Here is an 18,615-nt window from a genome sequence, read left to right on the forward strand (position 1 = left end):
AAAATTTGAAAAGTTCACAAGGCTATAGCCTTATGATTTTTTCGTCAAAATTTGAAAAGTTCACAAGGCTATAGCCTTATGATTTTTTCGTCAAAATCTGAAAAGTTCACAAGGCTATAGCCTTATGATTTGTTCATCAAAATTTAAAAAGTTCACAAGGCTTATATATAGCCTTATGATTTTTTAGTCAAAATCTGAAAAGTTCACAAGGCTATAGCCTTATGATTTTTTCATCAAAATTTGAAAAGTTCACAAGCCTGATGATTTTTTTGTCAAAATTTGAAAAGTTCACAAGGCTATAGCCTAATGAGCTTTTCGTCAAAATTCTCAAAATGCTGGACTTAAGCCTGTAAGGCAAGTATTTCTCAACATAAATACATTAAAGACATCAAATCATTGTTAAACTAATAAAAGTAGACATTGTATACACTTTTAAGGTCTAAGCTTTCCCCATTCCGAGTAATAATACAATCCACATTACAAGCACATTGGGCTGGACCTTGGGCATTGTACACCAGAGTTCATAAACTGCTTTGGTTTTGTAAGGAGCTGGGTTAAGATCCCAATAAAGCAATAATTGTTTTTGTAGTATTGTAGAATAATTTCAACAAACTTGATGTTATTTTACACTCATAATTTTCTTGAGGGAATATATACAATTTGAAAAACACCACATCTAGAAAACCTATTAGGACCACCATTGCACACCCTTAGCAACAGTCATAGCCATAGCAATTAATAGAACCATCAGAGCAACTGTCATAGCCATAGCAATGATAGGACAACCATAGCAACATCCTTAGCAACAGTCATAGCCATAGCGATAGCCATAGTGACTAAACTGGGTTTTTATCATGACATTCATGACAGTTGTTCAAATGACCTCAACTCTCTGCAGAGGCACATGCAATATTTTTAATATGATACAAATGATGAATTCAGCTCTACTCATAGTTTAGCCTGCGGTGGGACTTTGCTTAAGACATACTGCATGTCCAGGAGACTCTCTGCCAGCTTTTGTCCAAATTTCTGCGAGTCCGTCTCACGGGCCGTGTTAAATGCCGTCACACCGAAGTTAATGTGATCTTCTTGTGGATTGTAGCAGATACCGTAGCCGTCTGGGACAACTGGGCCAAAAAGCATCGTCACATCATGCTTAGCAGGTACCTAAAGAAAGTAGGAAAAACAAACATTGATTGAAGCATCATGGTGACAAGAGTGTTATGTTGGGAATCCTGAATAATGGAAACGTTATATTTCGGAGAAGATAAATTATTCTCTACAAAACATGGTGAAGAAGATGACTCTTCCAGATCTATTTGGTGCTACACTGTTAAGGATCAATGCAAATAAAGGACTAAAGTAAATGTAGGTCTTGGTGCAAGCCTGGTTCATACTTCATACAAATGTCAAATAAAGGACTAAAGTACATGTAGGTCTTGGTGCAAGCCTGGTTCATACTTCATACAAATGTCAAATAAAGGACTAAAGTACATGTAGGTCTTGGTGCAAGCCTGGTTCATACTTCATACAAATGTCAAATAAAGGACTAAAGTACATGTAGGTCTTGGTGCAAGCCTGGTTCATACTTCATACAAATGTCAAATAAAGGACTAAAGTACATGTAGGTCTTGGTGCAAGCCTGGTTCATACTTCATACAAATGTCAAATAAAGGACTAAAGTACATGTAGGTCTTGGTGCAAGCCTGGTTCATACTTCATACAAATGTCAAATAAAGGACTAAAGTACATGTAGGTCTTGGTGCAAGCCTGGTTCATACTTCATACAAATGTCAAATAAAGGACTAAAGTACATGTAGGTCTTGGTGCAAGCCTGGTTCATACTTCATACAAGTGTCAAATAAAGGACTAAAGTACATGTAGGTCTTGGTGCAAGCCTGGTTCATACTTCATACAAATGTCAAATAAAGGACTAAAGTACATGTAGGTCTTGGTGCAAGCCTGGTTCATACTTCATACAAATGTCAAATAAAGGACTAAAGTACATGTAGGTCTTGGTGCAAGCCTGGTTCATACTTCATACAAATGTCAAATAAAGGACTAAAGTACATGTAGGTCTTGGTGCAAGCCTGGTCCATACTTCATACAAATGTCAAATAAAGGACTAAAGTACATGTAGGTCTTGGTGCAAGCCTGGTTCATACTTCATACAAATGTCAAATAAAGGACTAAAGTACATGTAGGTCTTGGTGCAAGCCTGGTTCATACTTCATACAAATGTCAAACAAATCTTTGACATCACAGGGTTGATTTCGCAGCAAATGCTTCACAGGTGTTTTAGCACAAGTTGACTTACTTGAATCATTTGTTGCGAATTGGCATTCGCAGGAAGTATAAACATGGCTTCAGTTTCCTCTTGCTCTATTGATCTAACTCGCGAGAAGTTGTTACTACATTATCTTGGCTGCACCATTTTGACCGTCAATATGTGCATTTAGGCTGTATTGTGGTAATACACACAATCTTTTATAAAAGCAAATACAATTGAGAAGCGTTGCAAACCACAGCGGTATGTGACATGAACTTCAAGGGGCCAATGTAACTACTCCAAACCCTTTTAAAAAGAAACCTTACACACAAAACTCTATTATCAAGAAAATCATATTGAATCCGAGGACTGACTGGAGTACCTGACTTGTTGAAAGACGGAAGTGCACACTCGTCTGATAAGATGTATCCATGAAAATATCTGGCACATTAGTGCCCTGCTCAATCGCAACCAGCTTCAACCCCAACAGATGCCTATCAATAGCATCGCCATTAATCGCCTAGAAAACAACCATCCAAACTAATTACAATCAACAATAACAATTATTGTAAGAATGTTTACATATTAAGTGCTCCTTAAGCCAAGAACGGGTCTCAAAGCACTTATTAGTAGTATGCAGCACCAGTAACCACGTTGGAACACAGGCTAATAACCATTCACATCAACAATGTCTACCCTTCCCACAGACCCGTTTACTCCTTGGTGAAGTGAAAGAATTATAGTTAAGTGTGCTGCTCGAGGACACAAGTGTCTTAACTAGGAACTGAACCCACAGTCCGACAACACCAGGTCTTGAACCCAGTGCACTAGACGGTTCTTCTCTGACACTCGCCGAGTAAAATTTAAATTTTAAAGCAAGATTCTTATGCACTCAACATAATTCCAACCTAAGCCCCTTTATGAAGTTGGTTCTAAGACCAGTGTATAATTATAAGACATCCGAACAGTCCATAACAGGAAGAAACTCTAAAATATAGTAAACTTACAGGTACAACCATGTGTAAATTTCCTAAGGACGAGCAGAGTATACTGTTTGAAACATCAAGACCAAACCGGCTCTTCTAAGAGCCAACACTCACACAAAAGAGATATACACATGGTTGTACCCGCAAGTTGACTTTTGTTTTTTAGTTTCTTCTTATTTATCCACACCATGTAAAGCTTCAAACAGTACTTAACTACACCACGACAGATTTGAGGGCGTCCGAGACACGATAAAACATTTAATTGATTCAAACCCTCAACGCTGATGGATGAGTGATTTGTCTGACCTTTAACTTTGATAAACTGACTATACTTACAGCATTTGTGTTTTCTCTATGTGCTTGAATGGCTTTCCTCATCTGATGCGCTTTTTCACTTGGCTACATACAAAAAGACACAACAAATACAAATTTTATTCTACTGAACACTTTAACAAAACAAATGTCTTCATAGCAAAATGATACAAACCTTTGCTTTTTGGGGTTATTTTTCCTCAGTCCTCCAACATCCTCCTCTCTCATGTCACTCCACAACAAATTGTTTGGACTTTGTTAAGATTTGAATTCCTAAATGTCCGACCCGGTGATAAGCAATTAATGTTTGAGCCTGAAGCCCCCAGACCTAATGAATCCTTCATTTCAGCATAGAGGATATAGACAGATTTGTAAAGGTTAAGGCCAATACCAAAGTGCTTTCAAAACCTCACCTTTTTTGTTTGATCCATCATGATCCTGACAAAGCTATCCGACTCAATAGTAGCAGACCTGATGGTGTCTGTCCGACCAAACTTATATTTCCTTAAAGATGCACTTTCATATGTTGCAGTAGAATGACCATAAATCCTACAAAAAAGAAGTAAAAACATTTGTCACTAATGACTTAATGAAATTGCTAACTGCAGAATTCTATGCTTATAGAAGGTTGTACAGCGCATAATAATAATGACCTGCACGCAATGAGCTCTGCTGTTAAGAAGCAGCACTATGATTCATGGATCATCAAGGAACCTTACTCTGTTACTTTGCCTGTTAAAAACAAGACATTCTTAAGAGATAATTCAACTCCTTAGGAGTATGCAGCACCGGAAGCCAAAGTGGGGAATGTCTACTGTTGTAGGTGCTCACTAACTAGAACTTAACGACCCTCTGAAGGGGCTGTCAGTGTGGGCAATGATCAAGAGAGAGAGACACACACACGGTGAGAGAATCCATGGGTTCAGAGAAAGAACACAAACAGTCCACTTGGAACGGTCAATCAAAATTAACACCATATAAGGATCAATGGAACACAGATAATAACAGTGAAATTCCATTTAATCTCACAGTGACTTACTTAAAGAAAGCAAGTTGAATTGCGAGCTGTATGAAGGCATCAGGGCTGATCCTCTGAGATTTGGGAAGGTCCTTGCCAAACGGCTCAAAGGAAAAACAGCATATCTGGACATCGTTACCAAGGCTGTGGAATACATCAATTGTGCAACATTTACATACTGATGGTTAAAGTTAAGACACTGGACACTATTGGTAATTGCCAAAGACCAGTCTCTCACTTGGTGTATCTCAACATATGCATAAAATAACCAACCTGTGAAAATTTGAGCTTGATTGGTCGTCAGAGTTGCGAGATAACTATGAAAGAAAAAACACTCTTGTCACACGAAGTTGAGTGCTTTCAGATGCTTGATTTCGAGACCTCAAATTCTAAAACTGAGGTCTAGAAATAAAATTTGAGGAAAATTATTTCTTTCTCGAAAACTGTGTCACCTCAGAAGGAGCTGTTTCTCACAATAATTTATACTATCAACCTGTCCCCATTACTCTTTACCAACTGAGGTTTTATGCTGACAATTATTTTGAGTGATTACCAATGGTGTCCACTGCCTTTAATACATTAAAGATTATAATGGCTTCATATAATCATGAGCAAATCCTAAGAGTATTTTTTTTAATACAGGTCCTGATAGATTTATGATCGTCGGATGTAACTTGGCAAACTTACAACAAAGCCCTTCCAGTTAACTTTCTCAACCGCCCTGGGGAGCTGTTCAAGAGTTTACAAATTTATACACCTAGGTAAAGAGAAGCAAGTTATGGCCTTTTGTCATTGTTACTGTACCTGTCAATGTTACATTTAGCATCATCAATGACTTCTAACGTAGCTCTATCTAAGTTGAACTCTAGTCTCTTGGGCGCTGATCTCTCAATGGACAATGTTTGCCTCGAATCCAGTGGAGTATTGTGGCTAGAATAAGGAAATATAACCAGTTTGAGATATGAATTAAGTGAAAAGGAAAATGTTTAGAACATGCAAGCCTTACACTATGTTTCCGGAAATATATGATGAGCCCTTAGACAATGGTATGGCTACACAATCGTTAATTATTTTTGTGGTTTTTTTAAGGAGAAAATTCACTCTTCCCTGACAAGACTGTACTGCCTCTGAACTTAGCATTCTTACCAAAAGAGATCTAACCAGGAAAATGCTAAGCGCATCACAATCAGCAAGACTCGGTTGCGAGATCACTATTGTCACATGTAGCCATTTTATTTTAATTTTTGTTTGTACATGTGTATGGCAATATGAAATCATGTGGATAATTCAGTGTAAAGGCAAACACAATACAGATCAACCAAAAAGAATTGCGCTTTCTCCAGAAGATGATCAGAGCATACTGATCGAAACGTCAAGTTAAAACAAACGGTTATTTTCAGAACCACCTCAACTCATTTAGAGATAGTCATCACATGGGTGGGGTTAGGGTTCAATGATCCTTACGCATAATGTAGACTATGATCAATCAGGGCTGTTATGGGTGGGGTTAGGGATTATGGGTGGGGTCAGGGTTCAATGATCCTTAAGCTTAGTGTAGGCAAGGATCAATCAGGGCTGTAATGGGTGGGGTTAGGGATTATGGGTGGGGTCAGGGTTCATCCTTACGCATAGTGTAGACTATGGTCAATCAGGGCTGTTATGGGTGGGGTTAGGGATTATGGGTGGGGTCAGGGTTCAATGATCCTTAAGCTTAGTGTAGGCAAGGATCAATCAGGGCTGTTATGGGTGGGGTTAGGGATTATGGGTGGGGTTAGGGTTCAATGATCCTTAAGCATAGTGTAGACTAGGATCAATCAGGGCTGTTATGGGTTGGGTTAGGGATTATGGGTGGGGTCAGGGTTCATCCTTACGCATAGTGTAGACTATGGTCAATCAGGGCTGTTATGGGTGGGGTTAGGGATTATGGGTGGGGTCAGGGTTCAATGATCCTTACGCATAGTGTATACTATGATCAATCAGGGCTGTTACGGGTGGGGTTAAGGGTGGGGTTAGGGGTTATGGGTGGGGTCAGGGTTCATCCTTACGCATAGTGTAGACTATGATCAATCAGGGCTGTTATGGGTGGTCCTTCAGCGGTGCAGTGTTCATATTGAAGACCAATGTCGCCATCAGCACCGACGATAAACTACATAGAAAATAAAATAATAACTTGGTTAATGGTTAAACTACTTGGGTTCCATTCAGAAAGGTGTGGGTGCCAAAGTACTAAACGGATTCATAATGAGTGTAATGGTCAGAAGGCATATCATTAGGAACTGAAGTACTAAACGGATTCATAATGAGTGTAATGGTCAGAAGGCATGTCATTAGGAACTGAAGTACTAAACGGATTCATAATGAGTGTAATGATCAGAAGGCATGTCATTAGGAACTGCAGTACTAAACGGATTCATAATGAGTGTAATGATCAGAAGGCATGTCATTAGGAACTGAAGTACTAAACGGATTCATAATGAGTGTAATGGTCAGAAGGCATGTCATTAGGAACTGAAGTACTAAACAGATTCATAATGAGTGTAATGATCAGAAGGCATGTCATTAGGAACTGAAGTACTAAACGGATTCATAATGAGTGTAATGGTCAGAAGGCATGTCATTAGGAACTGAAGTACTAAACGGATTCATAATGAGTGTAATGATCAGAAGGCATGTCATTAGGAACTGAAGTACTAAACGGATTCATAATGAGTGTAATGGTCAGAAGGCATGTCATTAGGAACTGCATGTTAAAAGAACCAACACCTTTTGTACAGTTATAAGGTACTTTAATAGAAACACAACATAAGAAACTTCATCGATCGACAGAAGGGACAAGCAACTAACATGTAGTGTTTGGTCAAACCATTTAGAAAGGGTTAGGTTCGAATCCCATGTCTCCAAAGTACTAAACTGATTCATTATGATGTGTAATGTTCAAACTACTTGGCTTCCATTTAGTCAGGTATAGGTTCCAATCCTTTGTCTCCAAAGTACTAAACTGATGCATTATTATGTGTAATGGTCAAACTACTTGGCTTCCATTCATAACGGTATAGGTTCTAATCCACCTCCAAAGTACTAAACTGATTCATTATGATGTGTAATGGTCAAACTACTTGGCTTCCATTCCGAAAGGTGTACAACACTGTAGGTTTGAATCCCTTCCCTAAACCTAACTGTAGTGTCTTGTCAAACCACCTATTGCAGCCCCTTCCCTAAACCTACCTGTAGTGTCTTGTCAAACCACCTATTGCAGCCCCTTCCCTAAACCTACCTGTAGTGTCTTGTCAAACCACCTATTGCAGCCCCTTCCCTAAACCTACCTGTAGTGTCTTGTCAAACCACCTATTGCAGCCCCTTCCCTAAACCTACCTGTAGTGTCTTGTCAAACCACCTATTGCAGCTATTGGCCGTACTGCCACCTCCATACAGGGCCTGCTTAGCACAGTGGTGAGCAAAGTTCTCAATGTGATCTGTTTCTTCTGAATACACCGGTTTATCCAAACAGACCATAAAGATGCTTCGCTTGATCTCCTCAAAGGAAGCTCGGTTGATCTTGTCTGTCACAAAATAGAAATCAATCAACCTAAGTCCGTATGTCAAACTCAGATATGGGTTTATAAAGGTATTACACAGATTATACAGGATTGGTCATGATAAAAATCATCTTTGTTCTTAATTTCAGTCTGAAAGCCTACTGATATGATATGAAGTTCTTCATGAACCATTCTGTCTGTAAAATATTTCCCTCTAACATGAAATCATATTACTGAAAACTGTATCTGAAAACAGCTATTTTTGGAACCAAATTTGGAAAAATGTGTTTACATGCTAAAAATGGTGCATTGTTTTGCACTATTTTCTCTTGACTGACACAAAGGATTAAGCAAAATTTGTTGTAGGTTTTTAATCATTTGTATGGTTGATCATACAAAACATGCTTATTGTCTGCGACTGTCTTGTAAGCTCAAACAACCCAGTAAAACACCTTTAAATACAGGCAAACCGGGACAAACAATGAATTATAAATTTACTCATCAGTACATGTGATTGTTCTATTGAAGAACAGTGGATTTCCAGTTACCTTTAGACATCTTTTTGTAGATCTTTCCCCAAACATTACGATGTTCGGAAGTTAGAATATTGAGTGGTATAGCAGGGAATGGTGACTCAGCCACAATCCTCTTGAGCTGTGAGTGGAGCTCTGTGAGTGGTAGAGGTTTCCGGTTGGAATCATAAACATCCAATGAGAACAGCTATTACAAACAAAATCAACAACAAGGAGTTACTGGATTAGATACTGCATTATTCAGATTCTAAGACATAAAACTGTTGTTTTTTAAACATTTGAAAGCAAGTGCTTTACAAACATCAGTGTTAAGGTAAAACACAAACAAACAAAAATCTTTTCCATATGCAAATTTAACATTGTTGATGTACCTCCATGTACTGCTGAAATACTGGATTCAAACTACTTTAAGCTACTATTAGGTAATTAGTCTAGTCAGTCTGTTGTTTGACCTAGACAAAATTGCAACAGATATGTTGGTGGTCTAGTGGTAAGACATCTGCTCTAGAATAGCAAAGGTCATGGGTTTGAACCCCGCCCAAGTATTACACATGCGGATTTTTGTTGTATTACTTTTTACAGGACTTGGGAAAGTACTGAGTAACATCATTGTATGGGTAACACATAATAATCTCATTTATCTCGATGCAAATTTCACAACGTTTAAAAATGTTTCAGTATAAATTTGGTAAGAATCATTAAACGAAGCTCAAGTACAAGTAATGACTCACATGATTGTTGTAAGCAACTATGATATGCCGAGGTGCGTCAGGTTTATTGGGTGGGTATAACACCACTGAGTCTTTCTTCACACCAGGGACACGGCAAGATGATAGGATCTTGTAGTATTGGTCCATACACAACGGCTGCCCAGACATGTAGTCCACTGGTAACGAGTTACTGTCATGACAAAGCAAGAAACAAGGTAGTGGTAGAGTTTAAAGACTTACAAATTAAATACAAAACTGTATCAGCTTTTGTAGCAACAACTACTTGATCAGATGCATTGCAAGAATGTCAATCAAAGCAATTATATCAATTACTAGCACGCTATTCAAAATTAAGTTTTCAATTTAAATAATTGAGGACAATAAATTAAGAGGATAACAAATTGATGGAAAAATTAAAATACTGAGGCGACCTATCGATTGGCTGCATAGTCTGTGCTCATCCATTGTGATTGGTCAGTGTTGTTTTAAAAGTCGACCTATGCATGATTGGGAGATAGCAGGGATTGGTTCTTAAAAAAAGTTGCATGCTGGAATCCAGGAAAATACGTTGAAATCTCCTGAGCTGGGAGAGCATTTGTTCAAAAACATCTGCTTCGATTAAAATTATTTTTTTTCAGGAAAAAAGGGAAAATTAAATAGTCAGTGGGTAAAATAGTAAGTTGGTGGGTAAAAGATAAAGAAGAGGGATTTTGAGACCTTTTTGTTTTACAATTTTAATACAAACTGGTCATTACATGACTTCAACTTGGCTGCATGTACCAAATCTACACCACCAAGTTATCTTGCAGATAAATATTATATAACTGAGTAAAGCAAGTATTATCTTATGTGTTGGTTTTTATGATTAGAATCTAAAAATAGTCTCACCACATGACCACAGTCACAACAAAAATGTGCGAGGAATTTTTTTTTTTTTTAATAACTGTTTTGCTCATTTCTACAGGATATTCCACTTTGACCATCTTATACCTAAGGAATCAAATCTGTGAACATATATTTAAAATTTCAATGAAAAAATTTAAAATTTAAGAAAAAATTTAAGATTTTGATGGTGAAACTATTTTTAATTGAAGGAGCACTACGAGAAGATTTATCTCACTTTTCTTAACTATAATTTGTTGATTAAAACTTCTCAAACAGTGAGGTAGTATTTTCAATTCAACAACGCAAGACCGAATTGACAAGACCATCAGACGTTTCTGTCTAATTGGCCGATGCTAAAGTCACTGGCCTTTGTTGGTCCAAGGCAAGTTTCAATCCCTGCATGATGGATCTACAATGACAGCCTTGAAATGATTGAGACAAGAAGAATCTCTTTTACCTGTCAATGAGTTGTTTGAAATCAACTACACCTGCAATGAGCCTAGATGCAAAGTCCAGCTGACCCTCTACACCTCTGTAGTTCTCACGAGGGAATACCACACCAGGACTAACGTGCATGACGACTGGAGACCGGAATTCCAAGTAGGCTTTATCCAACCACCAATCTGAGAGCTGTAACAAAAATACAAGGCTCGTCATTTCCTGTGGACTTTTATTAAGGAAATTGTTTCCCAAACATCTAAGTTTAAAAACGCTCTTACTCTTCAAACTTCTTACCCAGTTCTCCATCTTCTGTGATCTTAAGATGAGTCCCATTTGTAGTTTTTCTCCGTAGCCGCCCGGTTTTCCAAATTCTGATACAATCTGAGAAATGAAAATGTCAATGAAATTAAGATGGATCAATTGCCTTGTGTCCTGTTCAAACATTTATGTATTCTTTGATTTCTCAAGTTACAATAGGAAAAATGCATTTAATGGTTTCATGTAGCTCAAAGTTTAAGCATTTTTGCTTCAGACATGATATACCCTCTGCTGTGCTTTTCTAATTTGAAATCAATAACGACACTTGCTGAAATCAAATGCTAGTAAAATAAAAAAAAAGGTAAAATATGAGTTAGGTATGCATACCGCTTGTGTTGCCTCATAATCTTCAGTACTAAGAATCGGTTTGAGGGCCAGCAGATATTTGTAGAGGGTTTGTTGTAGGGGAGGTACAGGCAGATTAGCTAGGGAGTTCTGTTGAGCAAACATTCTTCCTGGTTGGGCTTGCCGTCTGCCAAGCATCGCGGCTGTCTTCTCAGCAGCCTTCATAATGGGGCTGATGTTGGCCGATTGTCGCATCTGTATTTTGAAAACAGGGGGGAAATAATAGATTTAAGTAGTAGGCACCTTATGCGCCATCTTGTTCAAGGGTAGGCTTACTTATTTCAAACACTCGTTGCTGTCTGCAAATCAGGGCTCAATTTTCACATTGCCTATGCCTAAAATAAATAAAATACACGATATAAAAAACAAAAACAAACACAAGTGTGGCTAGGACAAAACTTGCAGTTTACTGGCATCCGACCCCGGCGCGAGAAGCACTCTGGCAGAGTGCAGGCAGTAAAAAAAACTACACCAGAATGCAATGATTTTGCACAAAAAAATACTACACTCGAAAGATAACAATACTCACAAAGTGTCTCGTTACAACTGACAACATTGTAAACTGTATTCTCGGCACCCAACTGCCGTAATATCTGGAAAGTAAATACGACGACAGGGCAATAACCCAGCACAGAGCTTGCACAGTAGTGGACCAAGACCAAAGTTCAACACAAAAAATCAACAAGGATTCAGGAAATGACCTGACAAGGTCATCAACAGAGGGCGCTATGCCACCACATGTGAGGGGTCGACAATAATACACACCGCGCACTAAATCATGCACCACACAGTGACTGACAGTATCAATGTTTTGAGTCTTTTGAGACAATATCAAGGCAGTTTCATTGATGTGAATTAGTTCCTGTTTGGAAACATACATGTAAGTAATAGCACCCTGGTGTATACTTGAGTGATTGTAGCTTTAATTACTTGCTGACGGTACACACTCGAGTTGGGTGTCTCACGATTTATTTACAACCTAGAAAATTGATTTATTAATGATAAGATTTAAGATATATTGTTTTGCTACTTACTACTTACGGTACGGTGTAAGTGTTTAATGGGTAAATGATTTAGGCATAGGGTAGCCTTGGTGAGATGATGTACACTATTTATTATACAAGTTCAAGTTGATAAAGTGCTGTTTTTGTTTTGGTTGTGAGCTCTCGTTCTCTGTTTGTACTTCTTCTAATCTATTACCCCATTAGGGGTAGTGACTCCACTTAGTTAGTGCACTACACAACAGTAGTTCATTATTTAGGAACAAACAAACGGTTTGTTTCACAAATAAAAAGCCTCACAGCCTTATAAGAAGGCTGAATTGAGTTTTATTTTTACGACATTATGAAAAGTTAAGCATTTAAACATTAAAATGTATCCAAGATTTTGATATAACTCATCTTGTTTTTGCATTTTTCTTAGTTCCTACCCAAACTATGTCATCGAGTGAACCAGAGGCCGCAGCCCCATTAGCACAATCAGGACACGATGATCATGGATATGTCATCCCATGTAAGAAGATTAAAAATCCCATGACGCTGGGTGCATGGGAGAAGTCTCAGGTAAGTTTGGCTCTGGCCATTATAATAATGTATCATCCACTGTCATGCTGTGGTTTCAAATGACATATAAGTTACACTAGAACACTTTGCCCATTTAGCTCTTCATTTCATCATACCTGGGTAGTTTAATGATTTCAAAATGGTTGATCAACTGGAAAATGTTATGGGTTATGGTATTAAATTTTTTGTTTATATTTAAGTCTTTTAAACTCATCTCAATATTTTTCATGATGGTCTAATATTTTGTACCCTTCATCCACTGCAGACATACAGCGACTTCTTGGGCTTCATTCATACATTGAGTGAATCAGTCAAAGGCATCAAGATCAGTGAGGCCGGTGAACCCTCTGAGGTTGGTTGATCTTCAGCTGAGATTCATCCAGAACCCAACCCCAAAATAAATGTAGAGGTCATGGTCTCCGTAACAGTCAAACTATGACCATGAGCAATAAGTGCTTAAATTGGTACCCAAAGAAAAATATATGCGTTGAAGCAACAAATTTATGCTTAGCAGACTAAGATTACAAGCCCAAACACCATGTGACATCACAGGTACAATCGGTACCTGCTATACTGCACATTTTGGCTTGGCTGAAATTGTTAAGCAAGCTTTTTCCTGTTTTGTTGTGTATCTTTGATTCTCAGTGAACTTTAATTGTCAAAATGTTCACCACCTCAGAGTTTCATTCAGAATCATTTTAAAAAGTTAATAAATTTAAGATTGGCAACAAACAAACCAAAGATGTTTCAAATAAACACTACCATGATGAATAAGAAGGAAATAATGTATTTTTCCCGCAGACTTGTGCAAAATTACTGTCATTGTTGGAGACATTAAACCATTGGATTGATGAGATACCACCGACGGATCAACCGCAAAGATTTGGTAATAAAGCCTTCAGAGACTGGCATAAACGACTATCAGATGTAAGTATTGCCTTCAAGTTGATGGTGGCCAAGCGAGAACTTTGTTAGTTTCATTCATTAATCAGTATGAAAAAATCCAGTCTTGAGAGAGTGTGCAAAGTCTTTGAGAGTGTTGCAATTCCAGCCAGTTCCATCTTGTGGAACCAATTCCCAAGAGCTATAAGAATGGTCAAGCAGTTTGGAATGTGGAAAAAAGGTCTTGGGTTCGAGTACCTCCGAATGCTCCTGTGAATTGGCTTCAGCAGGATTCAGAAAGCACACAGAGTATAAAGAGGTCAATTAAATAATATTGTTTCGCATAACCATAAAATCATTTGACATATTTTTTTTTCTGTCTACAGAATTCAGAGTCCATAATCTTAACAGTAATGCCTGTAGAGCATCACAAGGCGGTCATAGAACTCAAGGCCTACTTGGAAGATTCTTTCGGCAACTCTGTTAGGATCGACTATGGATCTGGACATGAGATGAACTTTGCAGCCTTCCTCTGTTGTCTCTACAAGCTGAGGGTCTTAACAGATACTGACTCTAAGGTTGTGGCATTAAACATTTTTAACAGGTACAAACATTATGAGTATTTGTTTGCCGTGAATCCCTTGGACAGTCAGCTAAGGCTCAGGTTTGATAACAGTGGAGATGACTGCCCCATTGCATCTGATCCCCATGAAATCGAGAGGTCCCTTACCAAAGTATCGAGCCTGGAAGTTCAGAGAGAGATTCTAGTCTAACTAATTCAATGCACCAGTTTTATTCTGGCCTTTTGAACAGGAAATGCGACTATCTTAGATACAGTTGTTGTCAATATGCTACTTTGGGGATCAAAACAAATATGTGTTGATCAGAAGATCTTGATACGCATCTTTCTTGAGATCATTGATGGCTTATTTGCTTTGGTTCCAGGTATCTAGAGCTGGTCAGGAGATTACAGACGACATATCGTATGGAGCCAGCAGGAAGCCATGGAGTATGGGGTCTAGATGACTTCCAGTTTATACCATACATCTGGGGCAGTGCACAACTAATTGGTAAGACATGGAAAGCTTGCTTGGTTGGTGGTGGTATCAACCCTAGTGTTTCTGGTGATTCTCAATTTGAATCCTACTACAAACAAAGAAAAGCCTGACTGGTTAAGACTCCAATCTGATTATGAGAGTTTCCCATCAGGGCTGATTGGAAGGGTTTATGGGGGACACTATTTGTGGCTGCAAACTTACCAGTTAATCCATTGTTCTCCCATGCTTAGAGTTTATGCAAATAATGGGAAAACTATCCAGGATATCTGCCGCCCCCTAGTGTCCCAAACTTTACCAAGTAAAACAAATTGTTAAAAAGAAAATGCAGCTTCGGAGCGCAGAAGAGGTTGCAATCAGTGTATATCACATAGCATTTTGGCTGGTAACCCGTTTCATCTGAGCTAGATTGTATGACTTAATGAGTTTAAACTTTCTCTCTTAACAGATCACCCCAGTATACAACCGAAGGATTTCCACGACTGTGGAGTCGCACAATCTAACGCCAAGGAATACATGTACATGAGATGTATAGAGTATATTCATCAGGTATGGAGCTTGCTTTTACTGCCTTATTGGTTTCTTAATTCTAGTTGTCTAACTACTGCTTAAATTGGTGCTAAGGGGATTTATACCCAGCACATTACTGTCTCAGCACTTTCAGGTTCTCATTTGTTCACCTGTGTAAAGAGCAATTATGATTAAGTGCCTTGCACACAGACACTATTGTCATGACCAGGAATCAAACCTACACTATGATGATTCAGAACTTGGTTCTGATGGAGTACAATGCTCCTTTGAAATATACCACTCATAAAAAAGACTTCACAGGTTTTGATACATTCAGTAAAATCCCCAGTAAAAATGCTGAAGGAATATGGCTGAAAGTGAGTAACCAGATCCTAAGTTTGTTCTCCTGGTTTAACCAACAGTGTAAGAATGGTCCGTTCTTTGAGCACTCACCAACTCTATGGGGAATGACCAGCGTTCAACACTGGCAGAAAATCAACACAGGTCTGATGAAGATGTACAAAGCAGAGGTAACTAGTTTTTATTTTGTATGGTCCACATTGGTTTTCATTCACTAGGTCAGAGGTACATAGTTTTTACTTTGTATAGTCCACATTGGTTTTCATTCACTAGGTCAGAGGTAACTAGTTTTTATTTTGTATAGTCCACATTGGTTTTCATTCACTAGGTCAGAGGTAACTAGTTTTTACTTTGTATAGTCCACATTGGTTTTCATTCACTAGGTCAGAGGTAACTAGTTTTTATTTTGTATAGTCCACGTTGGTTTTCATTCACTAGGTCAGAGGTAACTAGTTTTTATTTTGTTAGTCCACGTTGGTTTTCCTTCACTAGGTCAGAGGTAACTAGTTTTTATTTTGTTAGTCCACATTGGTTTTCCTTCACTAGGTCAGAGGTAACTAGTTTTTATTTTGTTAGTCCACGTTGGTTTTCATTCACTAGGTCAGAGGTAACTAGTTTTTATTTTGTATAGTCCACGTTGGTTTTCATTCACTAGGTCAGAGGTAACTAGTTTTTATTTTGTTAGTCCACGTTGGTTTTCCTTCACTAGGTCAGAGGTAACTAGTTTTTATTTTGTTAGTCCACATTGGTTTTCCTTCACTAGGTCAGAGGTAACTAGTTTTTATTTTGTTAGTCCACGTTGGTTTTCATTCACTAGGTCAGAGGTAACTAGTTTTTATTTTGTATAGTCCACATTGGTTTTCATTCACTAGGTCAGAGGTAACTAGTTTTTATTTTGTTAGTCCACGTTGGTTTTCATTCACTAGGCCTGGGATTGATTTCATTTATAGATGTGGAATAACAAAGGCAGCCCCTACAATGAGAATGTTACTGACTGTTCATTTATAGATGTGGAATAACAAAGGCAGCCCCTACAATGAGAATGTTACTGACTGTTCATTTATAGATGTGGAATAACAAAGGCAGCCCCTACAATGAGAATGTTACTGACTGTTCATTTATAGATGTGGAATAACAAAGGCAGCCCCTACAATGAGAATGTTACTGACTATTCCTACTCATGGCCTGGGATTTATTTTATTTATAGATGTGGAATAACAAAGGCAGCCCCTACAATGAGAATGTTACTGACTGTTCCTACTCATGTTTTATAGATGTGGAATAACAAAGGCAGCCCCTACAATGAGAATGTTACTGACTGTTCCTACTCATGGCCTGGGATTTATTTTATTTATAGATGTGGAATAACAAAGGCAGCCCCTACAATGAGAATGTTACTGACTTTTCCTACTCATGTTTAAATGAAATGATTGAAGCTGGTGTTTTTGTTATACACATTATAAATGAGGCTGGAAAAGCCAGTGGCCAAATAACAGTAAATCATTTTCGTACTCACCATATGTTGCCCCTTTCTCTTTTATTTTTCAAGGTATTGATCAAATTTCCCATAGTACAGCACTTTCTCTTTGGTACCATCTTGACCCTTGACCCAGCAACATGAAGACCTGCTCGCTATTGGATAACCCAGGACGATGTTCTTGTATTTCTATCATACAAGATGGCAGCTCATTGGAGTCGAGTCTAGTTGAAATAGAAAATAAACTAAATTTAACTCATATTATATGAACTCTAGCAGAATCAGCACAGTGCCTGTAAATTAATGAATGGAATGAGTTGCATTTATAATATGTAAATTGGGTGTGACCTTTATGCAAATTTAGGACATGACCCGTCTCCATGGAGGGGATCACATTACCCTATATTTAAATTGCAGAAAGCATTTAGCATTGCTTATTAATTTCGATGCTTATAGAAAGTAAGAGTCATACTTCCTAATTAATTGTTTTTGAGGGAAGAGACACTTAACAGCCTGGGGAGGAGGTTGAGTGACGACAAAGCCTAGGCCTAACCATTCAATAAGTATTTCTAATGTGTACCTAAGATTCAAGAATATTGAATAGTTCTTGCAGGCTTCTTACACTTGCACTTCCCACTGGAAAATTCATTGTAGTCTGTATGGAGCATATGAAGGGGCACCAAGGCCAAGACTATGGCGACATTTTGGCCACGGCCTCATTGGCTTCTGTGTAATTGTAGGATTGTTTTTGTCTGATGTACGTGTAGTTTGATACTGTGACAAACCACAAGAGGGGTAGGGGATTCACTACACAGGAAAAAACGTACACATTGGACTGTATGTAGAGAGGGGTGGGGGATTCACTACACAAGGAATACATACACATTGGACTGTATGTAAAACCCTAAAATTCTTGTGAAAGTTTAAGTTGGAGTTGGTGCAGTTAAGTGTTTGCAAGGCAACTGAAAAACATCAAAGTACACAAAGGACTGGGTTTTTTTATCTGATGAGAGTGGGGCTTAAAGTACTGTTTCTTTCCTTACTGAGCTCTATGGCATTTTAAATATGACACCTTTGTCAATGTGTTTTGTTTTATGTGTTCTCAGAACATGTACTGGAAATCAGTTTACTGATGTTGATGACACATAATGTCCTCTACTTTGTTTCAGTTCTCAGATAAATGGGATTCTGTTCAAACATGGTTTAGATTTGATCCAAATAAATGATTTGAAGTTGAAATTTCTGAGGTGTGTGTTGTAGTTTGTATTTGAGATTATTTTAATATGCATGTAATGATTTGGAAAACGGACACATTATGAAATCTTGATTTTTGTCCCCCTTTTTAAGATGAAGGGGAGGCTTTCATTCAAGGTGCACTTTCTCCTTCTGTGAGCAAATAAATGGTTATAATTCTGT

At 38.1% G+C, this 18,615-nt stretch overlaps 2 protein-coding genes across 4 annotated transcripts; one reads left to right on the top strand and one right to left on the bottom strand.

Annotated features, from left to right (window-relative positions):
* Positions 1-268: 268 nt before the first annotated feature.
* LOC117303129 (carnitine O-acetyltransferase-like) lies at positions 269-17,324 on the bottom strand. Of its 3 annotated transcripts, none has more exons than XM_033787227.1 (14): positions 11,883-12,006; positions 11,336-11,548; positions 10,985-11,071; positions 10,707-10,879; positions 9,386-9,554; positions 8,670-8,841; positions 7,958-8,145; positions 6,631-6,731; positions 5,390-5,515; positions 4,607-4,729; positions 3,981-4,116; positions 3,592-3,654; positions 2,652-2,789; positions 269-1,167 (listed from the first exon to the last, which is right to left on the bottom strand). In XM_033787227.1, exons 1-14 carry the CDS (start codon positions 11,907-11,909, stop codon positions 949-951), a joined length of 1,935 nt encoding a protein of 644 aa, XP_033643118.1. In that variant the 5' UTR covers positions 11,910-12,006; the 3' UTR covers positions 269-948. The 3 variants fall into 3 exon arrangements, with proteins under 3 accessions (XP_033643118.1, XP_033643121.1, XP_033643120.1); XM_033787229.1 differs by lacking the exon at positions 11,883-12,006 and adding an exon at positions 17,239-17,324 and having other exon boundaries at positions 949-1,167; XM_033787230.1 differs by lacking the exon at positions 2,652-2,789.
* Positions 12,109-18,438, top strand: LOC117303130 (serine/threonine-protein phosphatase 2A activator-like). The gene is made up of 9 exons (XM_033787231.1): positions 12,109-12,233; positions 12,776-12,915; positions 13,181-13,267; positions 13,717-13,842; positions 14,184-14,401; positions 14,743-14,867; positions 15,301-15,401; positions 15,785-15,892; positions 17,272-18,438. The coding sequence occupies exons 2-9, from the start codon at positions 12,790-12,792 to the stop codon at positions 17,341-17,343; spliced, it is 963 nt and encodes a 320-aa protein (XP_033643122.1). The 5' UTR covers positions 12,109-12,233; positions 12,776-12,789; the 3' UTR covers positions 17,344-18,438.
* The last annotated feature ends 177 nt before the right edge of the window (positions 18,439-18,615 follow it).

The sequence above is a fragment of the Asterias rubens genome, chromosome 19 (assembly GCF_902459465.1).
Source record: "Asterias rubens chromosome 19, eAstRub1.3, whole genome shotgun sequence".
In the NCBI taxonomy this organism is placed as follows: Eukaryota; Metazoa; Echinodermata; class Asteroidea; order Forcipulatida; family Asteriidae; genus Asterias; species Asterias rubens.